Below are 18587 nucleotides of genomic sequence, written 5' to 3'. Positions count from 1 at the left end.
TTAGACGAGACCTAGTGATTCAGCCTTGATTTTCTTTTGTATAAAATAGGAAAAATATAGTATCTTCTCCAGAAAGTGGCAGAAAGGATTAAAGGAATTAAATGATATAAAGTATTAAGAATTGGATACATTCAAACAATTCTCCTAGAGTATTTCATGCGTGAGGCTGCCTCTTGGACTCACTCTCATGTCTGCCTAGGGGAGAGGGGAGGCGGGCATGGTGCTTGGCTGGTGTCGTTGTTACTGTTACTCAGTCCTGGAGTGGAGTGATCGTGCACATTCATGGCCAGTCACTGTGACTTGCTCTGTCGAGCAGATAAATTCAATCTAGACTTATTCCTAGGTTTAAAAGTAGCCTATCTCAAATCAAATGGGTGCAGAACCAGGCAGCATACTGGGCCCTGCTCTGTTATTACGTGAGAAGCATATACTTTTGTTGATCTTGGTTTCAGAAGCATCTCTCTCTCTCTCTATAGTTGTTTATTCATTATTGAAGTATCATATACAAAGGGGAAAATTCACAAATAATAAGTGTACAGCTGAATGAATTCTCAACACGTGTGCCCAGATCATTAAGAGAGAGAACTTACCCACACCCCCAGGCTCCGTTTTCCATTTACTGGCCCCCAAGGGTAACCTCGGTGCTGGCTTCTAACTGCTTGAGTTTTTCCTGTTCTCGTACTTCATTCCAGTGGAGTCACATAGTATATTGTTGGGGGGGGGGGGTTTGCTTGTTTTTGTGTCGGGCTTATTTGGGTCATCTTTGTGAGGTTCATCTATATTGTCCACTGTGGTTCTAGTGCATTCCATTCGGTATTCCAGTGTGTGGCTGAGTCATAATTTGTTTATCCATTCCATTATTGGTTAGCATTTGGGTAGGTTCCCATTTGGGAATATTTGGAAATAGCCCTTTCACTAATTTATTTGTTGGTGTGGTTTTTTTTCTTTTTTCCTTTTTTGTTCCTTGTTTCCCTCTTTAGTATTAAGAGACATATGAACAAATTGGTGGCTTTTAGTGTGCCAGGCGTGGTGGAAAGTGCTTTACTTATTTTATGTACTCCTCGCTGTAATCCAGTGACCTTTTTTAATTCATTTCACGCATGGGGATGTTAAGTCTCAGAGAGGGCAACTAACTTTAACTGGGTCACACAGCTATTAAATGGGAGAACAGTAGCTAACTGCCCTCTTTCCTAAGCACATGATAAGGATGTCTTACCCCCATATGGCCAGATTCTGAATCTATCTCATATGTGCCCAAACTGATGCTGAACTGTAAGAAATAACTCATGAATCATGCATAGTAAATCTCTGAAAAACTCAACTTACTATTGTAAGCAAGAGCCTGAACTCTTCCCTATCAAGGGAAAAGTGCAGAGATTTAAAATGTATTTGATGAATCAGCTGCATCACTGAACCAGAAATCCTGAAAATCAGCTAATAAATAGATGTATAATGGAACAAACAAGTTACACACAGAGACTTTTAAAAGGGGTCCCAAAAACATCCTGGCACCTGATTGCACTAGCTCTAGTGTGCACTTTGGGTCCTTCTGCTGCAGAACTTTGGATTCCTGCTGTAAAGTAGTTGAAGATAATTTCATGTTACAGGGCAAGCGAAAACAGGAAATAATTAAGGATTAGTGCACTGTGTGATTAATGATATTGTATAAAGCAAACGTTTCAGAATGTTTATTTAAATGCCACCTTGCCTGCAAAGACGCCAAATACCTACTATTCTTTGGAGCTTGGTTCTTCTAAAAATACTCTTCCAGCGAAGGCTGTGTGAAGCCCACTTACAGGTTTCTTTGCTGCACCTTGTGGCATGACTCGCTGGGATGTCGCCTGGCCCCTGGGAATGATTTATTTTCACCTTAATTTACATATACCTTCGGGTCATAGAGTAATAAAGATATATAATATTAGAAAAATGAGAGCTATTTGGTTTGTTGTTATTTTTCCAAAGCGTGTGCTTAGTGAAAGTATTACAAGAGCCCCAAGAGGTGAATGTTACCTCTGTTTTACAGGCAGGAACATTGAGCCATAAAGAGCTCCCAGGTCTTCAATATACAGATCAGGCCTTATTCTATAGCAGCTGCTCTTAGATCTTCATCTACCACCACCCAATTCTGCCAGCTTCACGGACATCTTTCTGGAAGCCGCACGAGGGTGAACTCGATTGTGACAGGGCTGCATTTTTTGTGGGAGAAGCCTGTTAGAAAGAGGTGAAGGAAGATGATAGAGGTCAAAGGCTGAAAGAAGCTCAAAAAGTAACTGGATTACAGAGCGGTTTTATAATGTGATTTTATAATATGTTTGCTTAATACTAGTTATGACTTTTGGGGGTATATTAGTCTGGATTCTCCAGAGAAACAGAGCCAGTAGGAGTCCCCCACCCCCACCTGTAATTAATTGACACTAATTCTAACGAAGTAACTGTGGCAAGGGTTGATGTTGCAATCTTGAGTCTGAAGGCTACAAACTCAGGCAGAATGTCTAGGTTACAATCTAGAGGTGGAATTCCTTCTTTTTAGGGTGACCTCAGGCCTTCACCTGATTGCCTGAGCCCCATGCACATGGTGGAAGGGCATCTCCTTCACTTCTGAAATCCACTGATTTAAATGTTGTTAATCACACCTAAAAAATAGTTTTATAAAATACTTTCACAAAAAATAATAATGATCCTTTAAAAAAAGTAACCAGGAATAAAAACTTTATTAGTATAAAACAAGATAGCCACTCAGTGTTTGGGTTACGTATTTTTGTATAATATATATTGTATGGATTTATCATCTTTCTCCATCATTTAAATGAATTGATCTTCTTTTGCTGGAGCATTAAAATTTCAGGCCAGAATTACTTAGTTATAACAATGGGTTGAATTTCATGTAGCTTAAAGAGAAAGTAATATAATCTGGGTTTAGCACAACTGTATCTGGGGCTTCTTAGCCATTTCACAGTGATTTTTGTCCTACATTTGTACATCTCTGAGCATTTACTCTGGCAGTTTCAATGCCTTCATTTTTTTCAGTAGCCTAATCCCTCGTTGCCACTCACTTTGCTGCTACTATTCCAGGAGATAGAAAGGACCTTGTTAATCTTGGCTGTCCTTGCTTCAAGCCACTCAGAGCTCCCACTCATTCCATTCATTCCAGGAGTAAATCAGTAGTATTTACAATGAGCAGCACCATGCTAGGGACACAGCCTTGAATTGGGCAGACTGACTTCCTGCCTGCAAACATCTTCCTGTCAGTGGCAGATTCTTCCTGGCAATGGCAGAATCAAAGAGTGGGAATGTGATGTGTTGAGTGTGAGCAGTCTGGCTGAATAGTAGTTAAGGTACAACATAATTTAAGAAGCAAGTTAGATGAAGAACTTACTTTGCGAAAACCTCAATTCTGACATGATCCTGTGCAAAACATCAAAAAGTAGAACCCGCTGATTAACTAACTATATTTGGATATTTACTCTACCTTGACTACACATTTTTATTCTTAGGTGGCTGTTCCTTGTCCACCACCGCACTCCCAACTGGCTTACGGCAAGTTAATGCCAAACATGATTAGAAACATACATTTCCACCTCTTCAGTTCTGTTGTCTGCTGCCTCCTATGTGATTTTTAATTCTGCTGTTGCCTTTTTAGTTACCTTGTTTATTTCATCCTGTTTACATCTCATCTCCATCTGTTCTTTTCTATAGCGTTTGCCTGTGTGTTCTTCCACTCTATTAAAAATTCCCAACAGTATCCTAGAAATGTCTGCTGAATCTTTCAGTAGATTGCCTTTCCTCTGAGCTGTCTGCATGCTGTTTTTTTACTTAATGCATCATTATTTTTTTTCTTGAGCCATGTGTTGGGGGCATGTGGGAGAAATAGAAGTTTTCTGAGAGGAAATCAAATATAGAGCTTTCAAAATCGGTATAGAAGTGACTGTTGGGTTTCCCACTTTTGTGTTGAGATCATTTGCTCTTGCCTCCATTATCACAGCAAGCTGAGAGCTGACTTGGGCACACAACTATAACCTTAGAGAATAGGAAGTGCCCCTTCAAGAAAATGCTCCTTCTTGGCCATTGCCTGTATTAATTTAATGTTTGTTAGATGCCTCACTTGACCGTGAGCCATTTATTGCCCTATGCTTCCTTATGATACACTTACTCAACTCTGGCATTCAAAAACAAAGTTAACCTTGTCTCATTAATGATATTTTAGTTTTCCTAAGTACAGACTGTGTCTTCATCAGTCATGATGCCTTACACAGAATAGGCATTAAGCAGATATTCTTGCCAATTGGAAGAAAGCACAGTAATCAAGACCTTGAATTCTGGAAAGACAGTTTTTCTATCCCAACCCCATTTTCCTTCCTTAAGAGCTTTGGAAATTTTGGAAATCCTTGGTTTCCTTGCCTGTAAAATGAAGATCATCACAATGCTACAAGTGTTAATGAATGATAATACAGTCCCTGGCATACAGTAGGCACTCACTAAATGTTTTAAAAACAACAATAATATTAATAATAGCATAGAAGGCCCTAGTTTTCAGATTTGTTGCTTTTGTTCAACCTATCATGGACAGTGATACATATTGCAAGCCAGGCATATACATATTTTTTAAATTAAATTGCAACTAGAGTCATTTTAAATATCAGGGGGAAAATTGCACAAGTCAGGAAAATAGGGAAGGTAAGTGGGCATTTTGTTGTGACTCTGCATATATCATGCTAGTACCTACAACTGCTATCAGCCCTATACTCACGGTGCCCACTCCACCTCCCTGCCATTACTCAGTAGTGTTGCCATTCATCCAGGCATTTGCCATATCTGTATTTTAGGAGATGCTTCCTGGTTGATGGTGATGCTTTTAATGTGATTTGGTTTTTCCCTGTAAAATTCTGTTTGACCCTAGCATGTCAAACTATGCTAGGCTATAATATGGTAGGTTATCCATCATTTTAATCTGGCTAGACAAATGCCTGGAGGGTTTTCCAGTCAAGACATTCCATAAGGCAGAGTTGAATGATCCATTTGGGCCAATGATTCTCACTCATGATTTTGAAAAATTTGGCAGAACTGGTCCCATGATTGTGCCCTGGTCCACATACTGTATCAGTGGGTTTTTAGTTGAGCTGTATATGGTTTGTTTCTTGAGGAGACATGTATATCTCACGGGACTCTGTATGATGGAGGAACATCCATTTATGTAAAGTTTGTCCAGCTTTCCTTCCTTTGCAAAAGTGGGTCCTGGTTGAAATGGACTCCTCGACCCTTAAGCTATTTGGCTTGAAGAACCAAAGTGTTCTATTCTCAAATACATTTGGAACATATTGAGTTCAAGTTATTAAGTCTTTGAATAATATTTTCCACTAAAAGGAACCAGAGCTCACTCAAGAAATGGCCAATTCTAGAGCTGGGGCAGGGAAAATACAAGATGAGCCCAAAACATCCGTGCCTGGTACTCACGAGCTGCTGTAAACAAAAAATGATGGGAAATGGCAGAATGACTGAGGAATTCTTCGGAAGGGTCTCCTACTGGACAAATCTAGGACAGTTTGAGCATCAAAATAATGTCAGTAATGGAATATAATAATGGATTGAATGAAATAGAAACAAAAGTAAATGAGTCCATGTGGATATAAAAAATGAATAGATAAATGAATAAACTGTGGAGAAAGGAAAGCTGTTCCTTACTCTAGAATGCCGGCAATGATTAGGTTTCAAAAAGGTGATGTAAAAAAAGAAAAAAGAGAAAAAAATAGAATACCATCAATGAATATAAAAGAAATGGTGGAGTTAGAAAGTCATCAGTGGATACTGAAACTAGTAAGTAAAAGATGAGGAACAGGATATTTATGTACTCTCAAAGTATTTCCCTACAAAGTGCTTTTTAATTACAAAAGGAAAATTAATAACTTTATGGTGATGAAGCCTGGCAGACGTCACCTTGGGCAACTGATCAAGATAAACACCCCTAATATTGGGATAAACCCACATACCCAGGTAACATGCTTCCTGATATGATGCCCTAAGTCACAGTATTACTGCTGTGACCTTCCCAGCATCCCCTGAATCTAATCATGAGAATCCATGAGGCAGACTTCAATTCTATGTAATAACTGTCCTATACACATTTTTTTTTTTTTTTTGAGACAGAGTCTCACTCTGTTGCTCTGGCTAGAGTGAGTGCCATGGCGTCAGCTTAGCTCACAGCAACCTCAGAGGGCTCAAGCAATCCTCCTGCCTCAGCCTCCCGAGTAGCTGGGACTACAGGCATGCGCCACCATGCCCGGCTAATTTTTTCTATATGTATTTTTAGTTGGCCGGATACTTTCTTTCTATTTTTAGTAGAGACGGGGTCTCGCTCTTGCTCAGGCTGGTCTCGAACTCCTGAGCTGAAACGATCCTCCTGCCTCGGCCTCCCAGAGTGCTAAGATTATAGGCGTGAGCCACCGCGCCCGGCCTGTCCTATACTCTTGAAATTCTCAAAGTAAAGAAAGACAAAGGCTAAGGAACTGTTCTAGATGAAAGTGGGGAGCAAGAGGGGTCTGCATAAAAAGACATGACAACTGAATACAAAGTTTGGTCCTAGATTGGATCCTGGAACGACAAGCAAAAAATGATCTGTAATGGACTTTATTTGGGCACTTACCAAAATTTGAAAATGGACTGTGAATTAAATAATAGTATTGTATTAATGTGAAGTTTGCTGATTTTAATAATTATCCTGTGGTTATATAAGAGAATGTCCTTATTCTTAGAAATTATACACTTAAGTATTTAGTGGTAAAGAGTCCTATTATTTCCCACTGACTCCCAAATGGTTGAGGAAGAAAGAAGTTTCTTTGTGTGTGTGCACACAGAGAGAGGGCAAATGGGTTAAACTTTAATAATTGGTGGTACTGGGTAAAGGATATATGGAATAGTTAATAGATCTCTTTCTTGCCGGATTTTCCAGATCTTTTCTTCAGCTTACTGTGTTTCTTAGGCAGGGGGATTGCTATACAGTATGCATCACTTAGATTCACATTATTAAAGTGAACACACTTTGGGGAGGGCTCTGGATATGGCTTTTGAGAGTAAATTCAGAAAGTTGCCAAAGATGTTTTTAGAAAGTAGGTTTCCACCCTCTGTCCAAACTTGGCCCATCAACAATTAACAAAAAACGTTAAAGTCCAGTTCACTCAGCAAAACCCCATCTACTTATTTACTCGTACTTTAGGTAGCTTCAAACATTACCATAATTCAGTAGAGTACAACTTGAGAGAGAGAGCAAGGAGAATTGATATTTCAGACCTGTGCTACAGTTCTCTTCATGAGACATTTTATTATCCAGATGGGTGGAGCTGTGACTCAAAAACATTTTCTAAAAATGCATTTCGTTCCCCAGTTGTAAATGAAAATGCCCTTGAAGAGGTCTTAAAGTATTTTGTATCACACACTATTTAGGTGATGCATTAAATAATGCCGCCCCTGCTCATGGGGTGAAATATAGGAAAGCATTCTGTGAACCTACTTAATTTGAAGGCCTGAGTTTTGAAAGGAAAGTGAAGTGTAATTTTCTGAATATACTTGTATAGTGTTTCTTTCTTGGGTTAGTAGCATTGCACCCAAAGCAATTCACCCGGTATTAAACTGTTTTAATCCACACCTCATTGAATGAATTTTTTCTTAGTGTAAATTCATGATGTCTAAAGCTGTCCAAACCTTAAGGCAAAGCATTTGTAAGAAACTGCCAGAATCAGTGCCAATTCACAGTCTTAAGGAAAAGCATTCTCTTTAAGAAAGAAAATCCACCAAAAGAATCTCCCCATTTTTCTCCCATCCATTTAGATGCCTGAGTTTTCCTAGAAAATGTCCTGATTTGGGCTACCTGATTTCAACCTTTAGAAAAGAAATGTCATCATGTTCTTAGCCTCTTGGTTAGTTCAGTCATCAGAGCTCTGTTTACCTTTGACGTGAACTTCAGCTTCTCAGTCTGACTTAGCTTTGCCCGCTGGGAGGTTATTGTTCAATGTCAAATCTCTAAACTCCACCGGGCGGGGGAGTGGTTGTTTAGTCTACTACAGAAAAATAGCATCATTCCATTTGGAAAAGTGGGGAAAGAGAAATCATGAGAGAGAGAGAATAATATAGGAGATTCGATTTTTTGTAAGAAGTAGAGTCATGCTGAAAGAGAAATCCTACTCTTACTAGAAATTTTAAGATGTCTGCCAGAATACTACCCTTAAGTTACGATGATGACGATGGCGGTTTGCTGAGCACTGATAAGGTCTAAGCATGAAGTCTACCTACATGCCATGTACTATACTGACTTGTGTGAGCCCCATAACTACCTCACGGAGGGGTAATACTTGACTTTGTGCACAAGAATGCTGGTGCTCAGAAAATAACCTTGCCTTAGGTCTCACAGGCAAGTAAATGAAGAAGCTGGAATAAGAACCCAGATCTGTTCTTTTTATCACATATGGAGTCCATGGTCTGTTTTTGTTTTTTGAATTTTTTAAAATAATCAAGGTGTGGGCCAGTCAAGTTGGCTCACACCTATAATCCCAGCACTTTGGAAGGCTGACGCAGGAGGATCACTTAAGGCCCGGAGTTCAAGACCAGCCTGGACAACATAGTGAGGCCTCATCTCTACTACAAATAGAAAAAATTAGCCAGGCGTGGTAGCGCATACCTGTAGTCCCAGCTACTTGAGAGACTGAGGCAGGAGGATCCCTTGAGCCCAGGAGTTCAGTGCTGCAGTGAGCTATGATGATGCCACTGCACTCTAGTCCAGGCAACAGAGCAAGACACTGTTTCCAAATATATATATATATCCCAAGGCGTGGTCAAGCATTAAAATTGTATAATGATTTTAAGTTGATTTATCTGTGTTCTGCTTTTTTAATAAAAACTCTGGTCTAGCCAGACATATAAGAGGAGATACTTAAGGTTGGGATGAGACACCTGGATTTTAGACTCTGATGTTTAATCTTGGGCAAATTAATGTCAAATTTCTGAAGTACTTTTTCCTTCTCTGCAACTGAGTATAGTAATTTCTGCCCTACCTTTATAGGAGATGGTGAACGAATTGAGCAAAATAATATGTGAGATGGCCTTTTGCAAACTGTAAAATATAAAGCATTATTGTTAACACTTCCATTCTATTTCTTTATGAATTCACTGAAATATGCCATCTGGGCTATTTCTGAAAGCTACTGAGAGAGCCCATCGAATTCTTGTCAGTATGGAGTTGTTTATAAAAATGTGGCCATTTAAGTTTTTATAATATTAATGTGTGGACTGAATCTCATAGGCTTAGTTTTCAACTTCGCAGTGTTTAACTCTATTAAACTTTTGCTTTTTAAAAGGGAAATTTCACCATGACCTGGGTATTAGGTAATGAGAAGACATTGTTGTTATATATTTTGGGTGGCACGGATGCGCTGTAGTTACGTGAGAAGGTGTGATACATTCTGAAGTATGTAGGGATAAAATGACATGATTTCTGGGTTTGCTCTCAAATACGTTAGCAAACAGAAAAATATGGATAGATGAATAAATTTGGCAAAATCTTAGTGGAAATTTGAGTCCGTTGTACTACGTTGTATTATTCTTTCAACTTTTGTGTTATGTTTGAAAATTTTCCCAATACGTTTTTTTTAATTGTTCTTTTACAGATGCAGATTTTCTTTTACAATCCAGATGACTTTGACAGCTTTCAAACTGCAATTTCTGAGAACAGAATAATCGGAGCCATGGCCATATTTTTTCAAGTAAGTTAACAGTGGCTGAAGCACTTCAACCGGAGAGTTCTTTGAGTACTTTTTTTTTAATTCGCCGAATTGTTCCATGTTTAATGAATGCATCTGTTTTCTAGTTCACACCTGTCTAAATGAAAGATATTTCATATTGTCTAAAGTGTGATTTAAAATGTAAATAAGTATGTTTAGAAACATAATGAAAAATTTTGCATGAATTATTCTGATTTTATGGCTACTTGACTGGTGCACAGATTGAAGAACACATTTATCATCTAAGTTACTTTGCTGCTGAAGCGTTTTGAACAGGTTCTTTCAGCATATTAAGAGTCTGATGTTTAAAAAAAAAGGGTGGTTTTCTTTGGTGCAACTTGAAAATTTGACATTACTTGCAAGTAGATTAATAAATAGCATCAGTCACTTTTGTAAAGAGACCCCTTTCGTTCCCAGAAATCCCCATGGTAACTAAAGTTTTTGTTGAGACTATTTCCAAGTTAGAACATTTATGAATTCCCATCTTTCTTTCTATCTTTTAATGTGATTATGTTGATGAATGTTCATAGTTCAGTGTTGATTCTGTACATAGAAGGCAAACCTTGCATCCTTCTATAGATAATACTGTCCACACTTTTTAATGAGTCAAATCAAATTACAGTAGTGTTGATCAGAGAGTGCCTTGGCCAAGTCCTCTACAGGAGACTGTGGTGCTTCTTTGTGTGGAGTGTAATCTGATTAGTAGGCATGTGATTTCTCTTTCAGTCTTAAAATTTGCCCAAGGCTACATACAGGTATTCCTTTTACCAGTGAGTCACTGCTGGAAAAAAGTGTCTTTCTGACAATTCAGAGGAACATTAAAGACATCAGAGCCTTCTCCAGTGTAGGTCTTTAATATCTGCCTTTTCCAGCAAGTTTCTTTGTCACTGAGATGGAGCCATTCTTGTTTGGAGTATGTTAATTCCATCTCCCTTTTTAGTGGGTGACACTAAACAATTCTCTCCGTGGTTTATCTCTCTCTGTTAACTACCCTCTCTCCCTTTGCTGTTCTTGGATAAAGGATCAAGTGGGAGATTCTCTGTGAAAATTTGAAAAGTTTAATATTCTACCTAATGTCATAAACCATAAGAACACTGGTCATCAGCATCGATCATTGCACTGGTTTTCAAACTGTGGCTTTGGACTTATTATTGGGCTGTGAGATCATTTCAGTGAGTTCTGACCATCATTTTTAAAATAATGAAATAGAATGTAGAACAGGAAAAAAAAACAGAAAATACCAGCATATCATACATAGTAAGGGTACACATTTTTATATAGAACTTTTTGTAGTTGTTTATGCACAGTAATGCATACTGGATGTGTACTGGATCATGACATAATGTGTATTACTGTGGGTCACAGATATTTTGGAAGTCATCTTTTAAGCTGTATATTGACTTGATCTGTCCTTGGTTCTCCAACAAACCTTTTTTCTCCTACTACTTTTCATGAACCGCAGTAGAGCATAGTGTTTTAAGAGCTTCTTCACTGGAGTCAAAAATATTTGCCTTTGAATCCCACTTCTTCTACTTAACAGCTGAATAATAATGATGGAGTTATTTAAACTTTCCAACTTCAGGATCCTTATCTGTGAATTGGAGATAATAATTAATACATCATGAAGATGGTAGTGGTGATTAAATGAAGTCCCTAGTATGGTTCCTGGCACTTGGTGGGCATCTGGTAAATGCCAAGTAATAAGTTTCTAGATCCATCCATCTGTTTCTGTGAGGTGGGGACTCCAATGGCTTTGGTGCATATGTCCTCTTTCCATGTTGTGGGCACTGCTCTGTTGGCAGGTGACTCAGCTTCTGTGTGGCCCCCTCTGCTTCTAAACCATTATTGGTTTGCCTTTGGCAACACTGAGGTCCCACAAACTCCTCTTATATGATTCCCACCTACCCGGCTAACCCCTTGTTTCTGTCATTGTTCCCTTGGCATGTGCTGCTTTTCCTGTAGCCAGGCCTCTGCTCCTGCAGCCCTGCCTCTTTGTCCTGCTTACCTATGAGCAGACCAACCAGGTGTCCTTTACAGGGAATGTGTCTTAGAGGAAAATAAAATTTTAAGTATTTTTTATGAGTACTGGAATGACTAGTTCACAGCATGCTCTACCCAGACGCTTCCTATTTTTCCAGCTCTATAAACTCTTTTTAAATATAAGACCAATTAGAGTCTAAAGCAGGCAAGACACATTGGTGTGTGCAAACTAGCAAAATACCTCAGTGTGAAATCTAGGTTTTGAATTCTTAAAGTATTTCTAGGACACAACTACTAGTTCACATAGAAAGAAATTTAATGTATATGTCATTCGTTAGGTCCTTTTCTAAATTTTGGCTTGCTATCCTGTAGACACAAAGTAGAGGGCAGATACTAAAAATAGAATAGAATTTTATTTAGATAGCAGCTGTATTGAGCTGCTTCCTTTGTGTTTATTATAAGCCCACGTGTGTTTATATACTTGGGTTCCCCCTGTGTCATACAATGCAAAGGAAAAAGTATTATTGTTATTTTAATGTGATAATTTCATTAGATCTCATATTTTGAGATTTTCATATTTTCAGTCTTTCTATAAGAATGATAAATTTGACAGTTTGGTATTTTTCCCTAAAATAGCCAGAGAAATCTTGATATGTATTTCCAAATTTAAACCTGGCATCTTCCATTGTGGTATTGAGGAAGTATTTATCATCTATTCAATGTTGATTTTGTGCCAGGAATGGTACTGGTTGCTACATTAAACATAATCTCCGGGCCCCTAGGACTGCACTGTCACGATCACAGTGATAATGGCTAGGAAGAGGTGAACAGAGAAACTCTCTTCTCGTAAAGAGGCTGCACTGTCACTTGGTGCTCATAAACCCACATCTTTCTTATCCAGAGTGACATGATGTGAATGACCCATAAGTGCAGGTCTGGGCAAGGCCAAGTTCTGGGGTAGTCTGGATGCTATGATTTACTCCATACACTCGAATAATTTTCTTAACAGTTTCAGTTTTTCACTGTCTCTGCTTTTTTTTTCCTTCTTCAACATGTGCCTGTTATTTTGGGTAAATTTGGTTCTCTTTCTGCCTTTGCTGTGATTAGATATGATAAAATTCACAATGTTTCCCAAAAAACACCAAAACAAGCACAAATATAGTAGACACGTGGTTGACCAAGGAACCATACATGGGCCTATAGTAGAGGTTGCTTGCATGTAGCCCTATTGTGGCTTGCAAGCATGATTTGTGGAACCTATGTAGTGTTTACTATTCTTTTCTTCAGTTAAATATGGAAGGTTTTACATTCAAAGTCTTGATGATGTAGCAGTAATCAGGATCTGCCTAGTGGCGGTCTACTTTGGAGGGGGTGGGCTTTCCCGTTGCAACACAATCTCCAAGCAGCCTTATTCACGTGTTCATGTCAACATGATCTTAAGATCATGATGCCTGGCCTGGACCTCAGTAAATTTGAATGACAGTTGATAGATTTTGGTAACAGAGTTGAGGGTCGGTCTCTGCTGAAAGATGGTGAGTTGGATGTTTTGTGTGAACACAAGTGTCTTCCACACGTGCAGGACCACCTCCAGGTGTGGAAGACAGAAAATCAAGGCAGCCACCTGTGCTTGTGCACATTTGACTCGCCCAGCTCTAAAAGGTTCACTCATTCTGTAGCCACTGCTGAGTAGAAATCTTATTATAGTTTCCCAACACATAGTAGTGATGTGTCTGGTTACCTTTTTCCAGTTGACACGTATCACCTTTTCGGGAGGAAGTTCTCAGGGGGATAGGTAAGAGTGAAGTTTGATTTTTCAAGGATTTTTTAAATAAAGAAATTTAAAATTAGGCCGGGCGCGGTGGCTCATGCCTGTAATCCTAGCACTCTGGAAGGCCAAGGCGGGTGGATCGCTCGAGGTCAGGAGTTCGAGACCAGCCTGAGCAAGAGTGAGACCCCATCTCTACTAAAAATAGAAAGAAAGTATCTGGCCAACTAAAAATATATATAGAAAAAATTAGCCGGGCATGGTTGCGCATGCCTGTAGTCCCAGCTACTCGGGAGGCTGAGGTAGTAGGATCACTTAAGCCCAGGAGTTTGAGGTTGCTATGAGCTAGGCTGACGCCACGGCACTCACTCTAGCCCAGGCAACAGAGCGAAACTCTGTCTCAAAAAAAAAAAAAAAAGAAAGAAAAAGAAATTTAAAATTAAAAATTGGCAAGGGATAGAGGAATTTGTGGTAAAGCCACTCAAGAGACTAAACAGTTGTTAATTTAAATTGTGAGGACAAAAATTAAAATAATTATTTTCCATTTGTTAAAGTAGAACCTCTCCTATTCTCTACTCTTAACCAAATTTGAATGCCTGTAAAAACATGAAATACCAAAAGTTACTAAAATGCTCTTTTAAAATATTCTATTAAATATTCTAATAACACCCTGCATGGCTTATCTAGTTGAACAAACAAATATAAAAACCCATGTTTACATGAAATGGAATCAGTGGAGTGATTAGACAATTTGTGGAAGGATACTTTGCTCTTAAAATACTATAATTCACAAAAAGATTTCATTGTTTTCTATTTATGTTTTAAGTGAAAACACCCAATACTCAAAATGACCTTACCTTTAACTAACCCTATATTGTTTTAGAACAAGAATCTTCTGTCATCACCCTCAGAACTGGGTTCTAGTTTTATTTTTTTCTCACTTCTAATGTATTTCTTCACCATTATTCAACACTTCCCTCCATTTTCCCAGCAGGACTCAAGTGCTTGTAACCATGCAACCATATTAATAGATTTCAATCTGATGCTTGTAGAAGTTTGGTATCCCCACTCTTCAAGTTTGATTGTATTTTTTCATGAAGCACATTGAATTTATGATTTGAGGTGGAACATCCCATTCATTTCATTACCCAATTGCCATTGTCTTACGCATGCCTGAAATTTTTATTCCATTGAACTTTGGAATTATAAATGCATGAGTGTGTCTACATTTAGAAACTTTTCTCATGTGACATTCTTTCCAGCTTTCCTTTTGGATGTATTCACTTCTGAATCTTTGCATCAGAAACAAAGTATAAAATGATCATGTCTGTATCCAGAGACCCAGTCAATAGGTGTATTTCTTTTATATTTAAGAAATAAATAAATTGCATTTGATTATTAGGTTATCATCCTTAAAGTCTTTCTTTTTGTTTTTTCTCTGAGATGGTGCTTTCACTGTGTTTATCCAGGCTGGCCTCGAAATCCTGGGCTCAAGCCATCCTTCTGAGTAGCTGGGATTATAGGCAGAAGCCACTGTGCCTGGCACAACTATTTCTTCTTGACAACCTGTCTTCCACAACTCTGTTGAAATTTCTTCATTTAACATTAGCAGTTCTGCTTCTACTGGGAGAGTTGAGCTGACTTCCTTTGTACCAGTATTTTTTCCATTTTTATATAAATTCCACCCAGAATATGACTGCAGTCATTTGGTTTTTCCCTAAGGTCTGTAGTCATTTGCCCCTTTTCATTTCTGCCCTTATTACATAGTTGAAAGGAAACTTCAGAACTCAAATGTTTTGCAAGTTACTAACCCATTCTTTATATCATGTCGGTGCTACAGACTGCTTAATTATTTTTCTCCATCTGGAGTGGCTTAGTAATTAAATGAAATGGCAGCACCTGGGATTATTTATAGACCTTGAGAAGGCAGGAGGAGTTCTTGATGACTCATCCGTCCAGGGCTGGCGAAGCAGCCTTTTTCTCCACTTCCCTGCATTTCACCTCCCCCCTCCACCCCAAGGTAGATATGATCTGTCCTTCCTTTGACCCCCTGTGACTCGTAGCATTGCATTTCATATTAAAGCTGTTCTTTTGCACTTGTTTTCCTCTGCCTTTATACTGTGAGATCACTGAGGCCTGAGAGTCTTTATTCATCGTTGTTTCTTGCCTGTGGCTAATACTATGGCTTGATTGTGCAAAAACTTAATTTAGTGGAAGGAAATTTAGGCTCTACTATAGATTGGAAAGGGACAGCCTTAACACCTATGAGCTCCAGAGTATTTCAAATAGGCACTGGAGGATGTAGGACCTGAGAATATGAGAATATAAACTCTGCCAGGTTGAGGTCTGTGTCTTGTTCCTCTTCTCCTTGTATCCCACCCACCTGCCTTTCCCCAGCCCTCACAGCAGTGCCTTGACCTCGGTTATTGCTGAAGAAAAATGTACTAGGTAGGATTGAATTAAAGGAAACCTCTGACAGCCCTATCATATCATTAATTATTTGGGTTTTGGAAACGCCCGTGTCTAGGTGGCTGTATAAACTTCACCCAAAAAAAGACGGTGTTTGTGTTAGAAGTGTAAGACTCTTGAAGGCTGTGAATGTGATTGAGCATGGGAACTCTCTGATCTAGGGCTCCACTGGGTCTAACCTGCGGTTAAAGGGATGTATCTCCTTTTAGTAGCGCGTTCAGAGGCCTTAAAGGAGTATTTTAGTATCAGGAATATCTGGCTGTATCTGTATCTGAGAATGTTTTTATAGAGTTTCCCACCAAAATGCTTTTATCTCAGTAAATGGTGGGTGATGAGGGTTTTTTGGATTATTTTGCTGATTTTCTTTCTGGTTGCCTCTGCCTCTTTCTTGCATTTTTTTCTTTCCAGGGCCTCTCTGTGATAGTTGGTAGGTTAGTTTCTGTGTATTTCAGTGCATCTGTGTGTAGGTTTCTTTGCTTTCTCTTGCTCTTGCTGTTCTCTATGTTTTTCTTCTTCTTTCCCCCTTTGCATTCTCTAAGTCAACAAAATGTTAAGATTTTCTCATTTATTCATTCAGGCACTCATTTGCTAACTTATTTGTTCATTCTGCAATATTTATTAAGCACCATCTCTGTGCTGTGCTCCATAAAAATTGCAAAGATATCTTCAGAATTATGTCCTACCCTCAAAGTAACAGGGAAACTGGAAGTTTTGAGAAGGATTGGCCTTTGACTTCTTTCTTCAAAAGTAGTATCATTTTGTCACTGAGTGATAGGGGAGGACAGGTCACGTCAGGCAGATAAATATCAATAGAAAATACAAGAATTATATCTGTGTATAATTTCAAAATGATAAATATTTCATTTTGAGAGTACCAAGCTCCTAGTTGTGAATTTTAGGATTGGACTCTCCTTTCTCCATTTTTCTTCTTTCTTCTACTCTTCTACAAAGCAAAACGCCACGATTAAAGTATAAATCATTCCTTTTATTCATGGTGACTTAATCTTTTTATTTTTTTAACCATCCCCAAGGAGTCTTTTTCTTTCTTTGATGAAGAATAAATTTTCTATCATTGCTGTATATAGTTGTAATTTTTTTTTACTTTACACTGGTTCTGCTAGCCATGTGAAACAAGGCCCCTTACTCCAGAAAGAGAGAGAAAGAGAAAACCAATTAGTAATTTACCCATCTACCAACCCTAACCCCCATCTACCAAAGAAAACCAAAAACTATTTTTGGGTCTGTGAACATGTGCATTTGGGTCAGAGAGTGGTGGTTGATTGTTGAAAACTTCCTTTCAGGATAATTGCAATAAACTGGTATGATTCTTAATTTATTCCTTTCCAGTTGCTGGTGTTTGAATATCATCCTTCTGACATTTTCCACATCCTTGGTTTTATCCAGTTATAAGTTCAATTCTTTCACTACATTACCTAGAAGTATAATATCAGAATGTTTTGGGTTGATTAAGATTTTTTTATACACACACAAAAATTAAAATACATATGTTCCAATTAAACTATTTTAACAGCTAATTGATTTCATAGGACTTACCATTAAGCAAAGGCCAGAGTCATTCCTGATGTTCAGATGCAATTTTGGAATAGATCTGTGGATGTACAACATTGAATTTATAGCCTATCAGGTGTTTTTAGTACATCTCCTATGTGCAAATGGCCAGTAATTCAAATTTCCTCTTAGTGGACATTACAGAAGACTATTTAATTATTGGTGAAGCATTACATAATTAAGAGACTTTGAGTTCTTTGAATGTGACCATGTGAAAATCTATTTTAATTAAATCATTACACTTCAAGGACAGCTACCAAGTACTTTGCCTTGGTACATCATTGAATGATAGTTTAGAATTGTTTTGGCTATTAGTTCTCATATAAATCATAGAATCTATTGTCATAGACTCAGAGAAGATCTTACATACTCTATAGTGGTCCCCCCCTACGATGACAGATGCCCGGCCTGGCTCTCTGAAAGGTTAAGTGGTTGGCCATGGTCCCATAGCTCTTTGCAATCTACCAAGCCAAGAATTCAAGTTTCATGACTCCCAATCCAGTTGCTTTGTCTTTTTCCTAGGTTTGGTCTTCCTGAAATGTGATCTAGGAGGATGCCTTTCCTGATAAGATCTCTTGAGAGAACTCCAAACATAAAGCACCTTGCCTTAGAAGGAAGTAGCAACTCTCCTTGCCCACCACTCCTCCTCCACATTAACTGGTTGAAAAGATGCTTCTTAGTAGAATACGAACACTACTAAGGAAAGTGAACATTTATTGAGGACTTAATTCATGTGAAATGCTAATGACAAAGTGCCTACTCCATATTATCTTATTTAATCTTCACTGGGACCCCTCAATGTATCATTACCTCCATTTTACACATGTGGAAGTTGAGGCACAGAGCTTTTCTCAATATAAACTACTCAGAATTACACAGGCCAGTGAATGCTGGAGCTGATATTTCAGTGGTAACAGTGTATCTCCTGTGCTCTCAGTGGCAAACTGAATTGTCAAAGTTGGGTATTCTGTTGAAGAAGGTAGAGGGAGAAGGCCTCCCTTAATTTGGCTGGTACCCAAAGAGTTATTTTCTTTTAACTT

General features: G+C 38.5%; 1 protein-coding gene across 2 annotated transcripts in view; it reads left to right on the top strand.

Moving 5' to 3' along the window:
- Positions 1–18587, top strand: part of PTPRG (protein tyrosine phosphatase receptor type G) — a 667952-nt gene that overhangs the window by 451536 nt on the left and 197829 nt on the right. For both annotated transcript variants that reach the window (XM_045530961.1, XM_045530962.1), the window contains exon 5: positions 9651–9746. In XM_045530961.1, coding sequence (XP_045386917.1) covers positions 9651–9746 — 96 coding nt within the window. The remainder of the gene's footprint in view (positions 1–9650; positions 9747–18587) is intronic.

This window comes from Lemur catta, chromosome 18 (genome assembly GCF_020740605.2).
Source record: "Lemur catta isolate mLemCat1 chromosome 18, mLemCat1.pri, whole genome shotgun sequence".
NCBI lineage: Eukaryota > Metazoa > Chordata > Mammalia > Primates > Lemuridae > Lemur > Lemur catta.
The sequence above is the reverse complement of the archived record's forward strand: the minus strand, read 5'-3'. Positions and strand labels throughout refer to the sequence as shown.